This window comes from Centroberyx gerrardi, chromosome 7 (assembly GCF_048128805.1).
Source record: "Centroberyx gerrardi isolate f3 chromosome 7, fCenGer3.hap1.cur.20231027, whole genome shotgun sequence".
Taxonomy (NCBI): Eukaryota; Metazoa; Chordata; class Actinopteri; order Beryciformes; family Berycidae; genus Centroberyx; species Centroberyx gerrardi.
Genome location: NC_136003.1, coordinates 21,376,183 through 21,386,244, shown reverse-complemented (window position 1 = coordinate 21,386,244; position 10,062 = coordinate 21,376,183). Strand labels below are relative to the sequence as shown.

The window sequence follows — 10,062 nt, the reverse complement described above, 5'->3', positions numbered from 1 at the left end:
GGGAATGACTCGCCCACGTCAGCTGAACTGGCCTGTGACGTTTCCTACATGAAATAGTCTGTCATTCCTCGACATAAGGCAGGATCTTTCATGCATGTTTCAACATGGGCAAACATAATAAATAAAATAAATGAAAATGCTACATATTTTACAAATATATATGAATAAGTATAAACGGTATAGGCCTACTAGTGTACTGGACTGTATACATAGCCTACAGATTAAAGAAAGTGGGTGGCAAAGTGGTTAGAAAGACAACAAGCACCTTTATAGTAGCCTACAGTAATATTAAATATAAAAGCTGGAATGAGAGTAACAGTTAACACCCGTAGCATTAGAAAGTGTAAATGTAAGTAGGACGAAAAGGCAAAAATAACTGTAGGAAATTGTTCAAGATCCTCACTTATAATTATACTGAACTGAGATATTTTCTTTCCAGTTATTTTTCAGGTTTTGTTTCCAGTGAGTGCCTCCTCATCACATGATAATACTGAAAGTTCCAAGAGGTCCCCTAGCACCCCTCTGCTGTAACCATGTAAGAGGATTACCTTGAAACTATTTTAATCTAATTATGGAAGAGCATAATGTATCCCTCATCTGCACTCTTTACAGTCTTCCATAAATTTAACCCTTATGGTGACATAAGTGAAATGGCATGAGGCCTATCCATCAAAAACTTAAGTAGATCTACTCTACATTTAGTCAGTCTTCAAATTATTCTACTAGTATATAAATGCATGTATGATTGGTGCATGATCCTAATATGCGAGTAGTAATGTCTGAATTACAGTTGCGTCTTTTAAAAAAAAAGTGTAAAAAGAGTTTTGCAAGACAGCCACTAAATGGTGAACTTCAGTCCAACAATGTGAGGCTTGAATGCCCAGCTCCGGTTTCAATCAAATACTCTCCCTTGAAGAAACCAAACTCCTCCCCTTTGTTTTTCTAGGGCAGAACAACATCCGCCCTGTCAGAGAAAGGTCGCCGCATTGTACAGGTGTACATCCGCATGTTTTCACTGCTAATTCCTTCACAAATTGATGTCATGAAATAAGAGTCAAAATCAAAGTAGATCAAACTTGAAGTTATTGTATGACTTTATCATTTCTGACTAGTAGAAAACTGCTCAAAGAATTACCTTCAACTGCAAAATTGAGAAAGACTGACATCATGTGGCCAATACTAACACAGGCTCATAATTTTATGTACTGTACAACCAAAATACGCAGTGCCATGCATACCAGGAAAATACTGAGAAGGTACAAATGTTGCCATTCTCACTGTTATTCAATTATTAGGTACAAATGTGTCACATTCTATTATTAAAATAAATGGGAAACAATAGTAGTTACACAGATTTGAAAATGCATACAGTCTATTCTACGACTACAGTAATCCAAAGACTGCATCTTTTTAAAGTTGCATGTGTGGTCACATGATAGCTACTGATATTTTCCCCCCCATTCAGTCTTCTTTGAGCCCTCCAAAGACAGCTGTGGGGACACTCTTCTGTTCAAGCTGCACCTCTGTGAAGTCAAGTCAAAAAAGAAGACAATTAGCATTTTCATGAATAAAATAAACATCCATGAATGTTTAAACTGAAATCATATTTGCTGTTTGACTGTTGGCATGTTGTGTCTGTCACTCACCATCCGGTCCTTGCTCTTCGTCGTCTCCATCCTCATCGTCATCGTCAATGTCGATCTCATCAGGATTGGCCTGTTTGGCGAGCTCAGCCAGCTCACTGCGAGAAGTGTCACTCCTGCATAAGCAGATGCAGAGGTTAAGACATGCAGTATGTGCTTTCAATTCCTTCAGCACACATAACCCAATTAAAAACAGGGTGGAACTTTCCACAGCTCATTTTCTCTTGAGTAATACCGTCCATAGAAAGACAACCACTATCACATCTGTAGCTTTGTGCGATGAAGACAAGGGTGGTGGCCAGGGGGAGAAAATGGATCACAGACCTGACAAAGAGAATCTTTTCTTTGGGCTTGGGCTTGTCCTGTTCTGCCTCGGCAGCAAGCTGCTGTGCCTTCTGCTCCAGCATCTTCATGTCATCAACCCCCATCTGGCCCGGAGCAAGGTCTGACACTGGACACAAACCAAACAGTTAGACAAATGGTTGGACACACACAGACACACAAACCTCAGCAGAACTGTATGCCTGTACAGTACAGTAGCATGTATTAGCTCCTGGAACATAACCTCAGGATTTGGGGCACTAGCTGAGTGGGGCATTTGGCTACCATGTCCATATCATTTCAAATATCCCACATTCAAATTGGCCATTGGGTGCAATTTTTGCACTAGCCCAGGCTGAAAAATACTAGCCATGGGTTAGTGTGTGCTTTCTCACCAGTGCCTGTGGAGCTTGTAGTGGCCTTCAGCATCTGAGAGGACATGAAGTTGACCTGGGTGTTGTATGTGGCCTGGACACTGCGTTTGATCCTCAGCATTTCTCTGATGGTGTCCTCATTTCCGTGGCGGATCTCAAATTCTTTCCAGGTCTGCCAGAAAGTAGCAGTCACCTGAAAGAAATAAAGGGAAGTTCATTAATACATCAGGGAAATACAGTATGTGGTAGTGGGAAATATGCGCCGATCGATGAAGAAAATGCAACAGTTCAATCGGAAAAGGTGATGACAGGAGGTAGATCATCTTACCCTTGGGTCACAGATCTGGGAGCAGTAGGAGTAGATTGCTCTGCCACGGTCAATCTCACCCAGTTTACTCTCCATATCAGCAAAGCGCAGGCACATGTCCCTGGAGTGCTCATCTGGGAGGACCTTGGGGAGACACAAAACTCGGGTCATCTCCAATGCATGCACATGAAGATAAATCACTGTTTACACGTTTCAAATAATTATGTTATTTAAATACTCATTTGAACAGATTATGATAATCTAGTTATTCAGAATATGTCTCATGCTTCTAATGTAATACGTCAACATGAGGCAATTTTTGAAGCATAGAAGATGGTGAAATCTAGGGCTCTTTTGCCAGTCACTGTCCACTACTGATATAAGATTTAAGAGAGATTTACATTATGATTCATTAATTTGTGAATGAAAAAGTACATTAAGCATGCCAATACGATCTAGAGATCCAGTAAAACTGAGATGAAGTTAAAACAAACAAATAAAAAGTGACTTTGGCTTTAAGTGACAGCGTCATAGCAAGCCTTGTAATTCACATGAGTCGGACTTTGTAGTAGGTGTTGTGCCAATAACCCCAGACATAATTATTTGAAAAGCTTTGTTTCTGATGACAGAGATGTTCATATTTGTTCTACAGTGTGAAAAAAATGGCAAAAACATTACAAGTAGAATTTTCATTTGTTACTTATCCCAATTATGTGCCCGATTGTATGGAATAACTCTAAACTCAAGAAAAACATCACATAAACTGTTTTTGCAGTATTTCACTGACAAAATACATTGTTATAGGCAGCTCAGGTTTCTTAATTTGATTATTTACAGTTCGAGAAAGAACTTAAATTGACTCATTATCTAGAGTATAGTGTCTACATGAATCATCTCAAAATCAAAATAATTCAGTAGATCAGAGCTCTAGCATGGCATGTTAGCATGGTCACTGATGGAGTGTAATGTGTACATGTCATACTATCATACTACCATGTACCTCTATGGCCTTCTGGTAAATGGCTCTGGTGTAGGTGACTCCATAGATTTCAGCAGCTCTCTTGATGTAGATGTTGAACATGTGATGCCTCTCCTCAGTCTCCACTGCCTGCGTTGCTCTTTCATAGACAGCCATGGCATGTCGTGCCAAACCAAACTCCTCTTCCAGTTTAGCATACAACAGGTAAATGGCTAGAAAGCGAGACACAATGGTACAATAGGCTTCAGCACATTTATTCTGAACACAATTCCTTTACCTTTATTCAAAAACTATATAATGTATAGTATTACACAAAGTATCTCAGTTTTACAATTTTTTTAAATTAAAAACATTAATGTGGAATATAACTGAGTTGTCTGATACCTGTAACAAAGCTACTTACTCTTGGCAAACTTGGCGGGACAGCCATCCAAGGCTTGTTCAAATAAATCTCTAGCTCTCTCCAGCTTCTTGCCCCCGTAACGGTCAATGAACTTGGTGAGGTAAGTGTTCCAGATGTCATACACATTTGGCCACCTGAAGAGAGCAATGCCACGCTCATATGCCTAGAAAGAGTTGAAAGGCATAAACATAGATGTTAGAAAATTGTTTAAATGGGCGCTACTTTGAGCAAGAAAAGACTACACAATGAGTGAATTAGTAGCATGTAATTACTTTGAAGCTTTCCTCAAAGTAGTTGTGCTCTTCCAGGAACATGGCATAATTGATGATGATCTGTGGCGTGGCAATGCGGAGGTCAATAATACGGTCATACACCGCCTTCGTAGACTGAGGAGGAAATGGAAGATGAAGAAAGCATTAAGACCAAGGCTGCATTTGTTTCATCATTATCATGCTTCAGTGAGCCCCCTAGTGACGAAACGTCTGATGTACAACAAGTAAACCCTTCTGGTTCTCAGCAAGGGAAGAAAGGTGAGGGATCAATACAAGTCAAAACTGAACAGCCCTCACAATTCCTATGTATTTACTCACAGAAAAGAAATGAAAAAAGGCTTTTCGAGCAAGCAGTTTTACTCTCATGTTTGTAACCAAATAAAATTGCAGCTAAAAGTTATTGAAAACACTTAAAACGCTGCATCTTTTGACAACCAGCCCACTTTTGAATGGTGCAGCATTATGAAAAACTGAAACTACATCAAAATTGGAAGTTGCCAAAACAGCTTACATTTATAGGATATCATTTCACAACATCGCTCAGTTACATTCAGCGCAGATTCAGCAACCGGAGCAGAGCGGTGGATTGTGGGATACACTTCATACTGGAAGCTTGTATTTTTTACCCTTAGTGGAAGGGAGGAAAAACGAGGGAACGAGGGAGAATAAATGCTCCCTTGTTTAACAGACGTTGGACCCGAATTCCACTTTGTCAGTCAATTTTCATCCGGGCATTTTGGGAATCGCCCCTCGATTCAAGGGAAGACAACATCAAGACGAAGCATTTTACATGGAACCGAAGGCGGCCTAAATCTGTCTAGTCCACAGGGATGGGTGAAGATTCAGATTTCAGGGACATTCCAGAGCACACAGTGGACCGGCAGTCGGAGGCTCAGACTACATACTTGTGAGTTTGTCAGCCCCATGATCTCTGCCTGTTGCATATCATTCCCTTATACTCTCTAATAAAGCAGAACTAGCCTATCCCATAATGAAGAGGACCATGACTGTCTATTCTCAGTAGAAATTAAACACGCACAAACATGTAAAGGACATACCTGAAAAGTGCCAAGACTCTCCTCCAAGTCCGCCAGCATAGACCAGACCTTCAAGGATTTGTAGACCCTGTTCTGGACTGGCTCAGATGCATCAAAGTACTCAGCTTTCTTGGATGGGATGGCTGTAGCTTTCTATATTCAAATAATTAAACATAACATTTTACATCTATATCTACTGTAGCATTTTTACACAGGTAAAGAACAACAACTTGATGTTGATCATATATATTTGACTTTAAAAGTGAGAATGACTGTAGATGTAATATGCTGGTGTCTCACCCTCAGTATGCGCAGTGCCTGTTCATAGTTCTCGTGGCGTAGCTCCATCTCTCCATATTCACACCACACCCCGGCCAGGTCATCCACCTGCTTGTAGTTCACTTTGGTGGCCTTCTCAAAGATGGTCCTGGCCTAAGTGACACATGCAGAAAAAGTAAGAGATAACAAAAAGAAGAAAACAAGGGTGGAAAACACAATAGACATGAAATGGATGCTTGTAGTATCCCTGTGGGAAGACCGCTTTGACTTACATCATCCAGCTGCTCATTCTCCTCGTAGAACTTAGCAAAGGACACCCAGAGGGAGTGAGGTTTCCCTGTGGACTTCATTGGATCTACAGTCTGCACTGCCTCCGTGTACGTGTTGATGATCTGTAGAGGACATTTTAAGCATACAGTCATCAGGAACGTATTGCATGGAGGTAGCGTTACCTGTAAAATTCACTGCTAGACCAGTTTCAGGATCAGTTTCAATAAATGTTGCAGTATAAGAATGGCTCTTATTTGTTTTTTATACCATAATATATGGACAACTGTATTGTAATTAATAATAATTGGTATTGTAATTGTTCGGGGTAGGGGTTTACATTTTTTGGGGGGGAGGGATTTAAAATTTTTCTCGCTGTGGGGGGCTAAATGACCGGAGAGGAAAGAGTGCATGAGGGGACAGATGCAAAGTCTGACTGAAACACTATTCTGATTCATGGCATTGTGTGAAATGGACTTCTTGCAAAACTCACCTGCCGTGGATTGCCCTCATACAGCTTTACCCGCTTATGCCACTCATGGACATTATGAGGGTTCTGGCGCAGAAGTACACTGTTCAACAGGAGAGGCCGCCGGGCTATCAGCTGCTCAAAGCGGGCCAGCCTCAGCTCCAGATCTATGTCCTCTGGGAGGACAGGAACACAAAGGTAAGACATGCATGGCGAGGAGAATTGAAAGCAAAGGATTTTGCTCATTTAAAACAAACCCAACACACCATCTTCATCCTGCCCCATCTCAGAGGTAGTCTCCATCTTGGCAGCGATCATGCTCTCCTCGAACTGGGCGTAACTGTCAAATACTTGCGTGAAATCCCTTACTGTCACCACAGTAAGGATGGCCTCCTCGTACACATCACGGGCCTGAGGGATGACAAGACACATTGATACATTAGTCATTCAGATCAAACCAGCATATACGGATGGTAGTGAATATCAGCAAAACTAAAGCAGTGTAGCATTTAATATATTAATCTTAAGCACTTGTGTGCATTATGGACTGAAGAGGCATGAAAGGTATTCAGAGAATGCCCACCTTCTCAAAGTGGCCGCTCCGGATATAATAATCAGCTAAGGAGCACCAAAGTTTGCCAAGTTGGTCTGTGAAGCGTGTGAGGCCTCCTCGGATGATGGCCCCCACATTCAGAGAGTTCACCTTATCGGGGTTCTGGGAGATCAGGTCGCATAGCTCATGCCACAACTGTCACAAGAAATGAATGTACAAAAAGGATTTATCAAGTTTCTTGCTCAGCTTCCAAAAAATACCCAGAAGAATATGAAGAGTTGTTTAGGGGATGACAAGAAAATCCTACCTGGTAGTTGGACTTGCCCTCTTTGGACACAAAGCTTTCATCATTGACAACAGCTGCTAGTCGCACAGCTGCTTCATCCAAGCGGCCAACAGATCGTAGGTAGTCTATGTACTCCTCCGCATTCTCTGGAGAAAGCTGTGGAGCGCAGGGAGCACATCTCAACATAATGCATTTTTGAGGACTTTTCCACCCCCACCCCAAAGAAAAAACAGTTGGACTAAATTTTTACTGTCAAAATCTTTTAAAGTTTACTGAATAGGATTACATACAAAATGTGTTTCACTTCCTATACCATATTAGGGTTCTATATAGTAGGGTGTATTCAGCATATGATCAGGCCATAACACATTACAACATGACATCATATCAATTTCCTTGAGTTACTGACATCAGAAACCTACCTACAGAGTATCCTACATGACAGATGCTTATGGGACTGAGCTTGAAGTGTTCTCTCACCTTCAGGTACCTGCGGTACACCCTGATGGCCGTCTCAGGCAGGGGCAAGTTACGGACAAAGCGGAGATACAGGGGCCAGATGCGTGGATGCTGAGTGACAGGAAGAGCTCTGAGTGCACGGTCAAATGTTCGCCGGCTCCTTGTGATCTTACACTGAGACACCAGGAACTGGCAGTAATCAAGCCATATTCTGGGCATCTATTGTTGGGAAAGATAGACTGTTAGTTTCAAGTACCACCTGCACAGATCACACTGTATTTTGTATCCTAATTGCCAAATGGTTCAATGCTTGATTAAGAATCATCACCTTATGCATGAACACCAGGGCCCTTTCATGGCAGTTATTGATCTCCTCATAGCCTGGCTCTGTGATACACTTCCCTTTAACTTGTTTCCGTCTTTCTCTCAGATAGTTGTACCATAGCTTGTAACTGTAAAAAGATCAAGAAAGTGAGCGAATCATTGTTAAAAAAAACTGCCAAAAGTGAGCAACAATAGCTTAAACTTCATGAGCATCTAGACATTTATTAAACCAACAACTAAACAATAGTCAAGCCACTCGTCCAAATCTTAAACACAAATAACACTTGCCAGCTATTTTACCAACAACTGATGGTGCCTGCTAAATTTCCCACCTTGTTGACACGGTCAACAGATTATCTTGCAAGTATCTCTGTACTATCAATAATCTGTTGACGAGCACGAATCTGTATCAGAACCTATCTCAGTGATATGCCTGCTTTATACCTGCCAGGTAGCTCTTTCAGAGCCCGCTCGTAAATCATATTGAGGGTAGATTTAGGCCCATTGTGTTTGAACTCGATGTAACGCATCCAGCACTTGACTGAGTATGGGTTCCTGATGATCTCCTCTTCATAAGGAAGATCATCTTCCTCCTATAGAGTCAAAAGCCAAAGGACATAGTAATTAGGTAAATCACAACTGTGGTAACAAACTTTTAGCACCTAGGTTAGCTAGCGACCCAACCAAACTTTGCGCTAAATTAGCCGACATATTTAAGTTGCTGGCCAATTCGGGAGCGTTGAAATAAACTGAATAAATTACGTGAATCGGTGTTCATAATTACTCTATTTCTACCACTATTTAGGAGCCACCCATATGTGACTAAAAATATCTAGTAGATACTGCTGGGTTCTAGCTTACGGACCATAGCTAACTTTAACGCTACACACATAGCCAAGCTAACTACCTAGCTAACGTTAACTTACGTTGTTAAATAACCAATGCCATTAGCTAACTACAAATAAAAAAAAACAACTTACAAACATGACATCCGTTTTTCCGTTTAGTGAAGGCATTTCTTTCTCGAGAAAATGAGCATTTGAAATAAAAACTAATTGATAATGTTAGCTTGCAGGCTTTTAGGCTAACTTCTACCAACGTGTGTAGTCCACAATGCTACTTCCGGTGTAGCCAATAGCCACATAGAGACTGCATAAGCTTGACAGTCGACAGGATCTGTTCGCCTTGGGAACGTTTGTAGTTGTACTTGTAGTTCGGAAGTCTACGACTGCGCGTGTCAGGATTCATGAGAATAAAGACAACACCGATTTTTAGTAGCCCCTTTTCATTAATTGATATGATTGCCATGTTTCAGTATGGCAACTTAGCCTACTTGATGGAGGACCAAGCACAGCTCATACCAATTTAATATAACAGGATGTTTTATTATGAATCCAGTCACAGAACTTGATTTGGAAAACACATTTACCTTTCAATATGAAGTCTATTTGTTGTTTTTGTTTTTCTTCTTTGTTACTTCGTAGCAGGTACACTAGCAACTCATTTATGTACTGTGTATTGCCCTTGAGAAGAGGATTGTGTCTAAAAGAGAACCTTTGACCCTTTTATTCTATATTCTATCTTTCTTCCCCCAACAAAGTCTTTAAAGAATGTGCCTCGTGGTGGCTGGGCCATTCTGGTTCTATGGTGAATGGACTGTAATTCCATGAAAAAACAAACTAATAATTTTCACATAATGAAGATGCTTTACTTTTTCCAGACCTCAGCAAGTGGATGCCAATTCCACCTGTTAGTGAACAAGGCTTTCCATACCATGCTCATGTTCTCTGAACTCTATCTGTCAACCTAAAATCCCAATCAAATATATTGAATACACCAGATATTATCTTAGTTGTCCAAAAATGAAAACAATTTTGAATAGAAAATATTGCCAAGAATCCAAAAATACAACCTAGAGATATGTATATTTGTAAGTGGTGCCTTGAAACTATGTATACATTTGCACACTAGATTACTCTTGAATGTGATTTTTTTTTTTACCTTCACATGCATTTTTAAATCTTTATAAAAATTATTTTGTAGCATAGCACAATGTGCAAACAGTCAAAGGGTGCCAGGTTGTTGCACA

General features: G+C 40.7%; 1 protein-coding gene across 1 annotated transcript; it reads right to left on the bottom strand.

The window, feature by feature from the left end:
- Positions 1–926: 926 nt before the first annotated feature.
- xab2 (XPA binding protein 2) lies at positions 927–9,106 on the bottom strand. Its single transcript, XM_071916875.2, has 19 exons — positions 8,954–9,106; positions 8,418–8,566; positions 7,978–8,101; positions 7,671–7,868; positions 7,212–7,346; positions 6,935–7,099; positions 6,618–6,762; positions 6,376–6,527; positions 5,888–6,007; positions 5,637–5,768; positions 5,358–5,489; positions 4,300–4,413; positions 4,028–4,190; positions 3,646–3,836; positions 2,667–2,789; positions 2,360–2,531; positions 1,968–2,094; positions 1,647–1,759; positions 927–1,523 (listed from the first exon to the last, which is right to left on the bottom strand). The coding sequence occupies exons 1-19, from the start codon at positions 8,987–8,989 to the stop codon at positions 1,462–1,464; spliced, it is 2,553 nt and encodes an 850-aa protein (XP_071772976.1). The 5' UTR covers positions 8,990–9,106; the 3' UTR covers positions 927–1,461.
- Positions 9,107–10,062: the final 956 nt, after the last annotated feature.

What these genes read in the sequence shown, in the direction of transcription:
- xab2 (XM_071916875.2), bottom strand. Translation starts at nt 8,989, where the DNA reads ATGCCTTCACTAAACGGAAAAACGGATGTCATGTTT. An exon ending in CCCAGATCTGTGACCCAAGG is followed by an intron (nt 2,532 to 2,666) that starts GTAAGATGATCT and finishes TATTTCTTTCAG; the next exon opens with GTGACTGCTACTTTCTGGCA. An exon ending in GAAAAGATTCTCTTTGTCAG is followed by an intron (nt 1,760 to 1,967) that starts GTCTGTGATCCA and finishes CTGCTTATGCAG; the next exon opens with GAGTGACACTTCTCGCAGTG.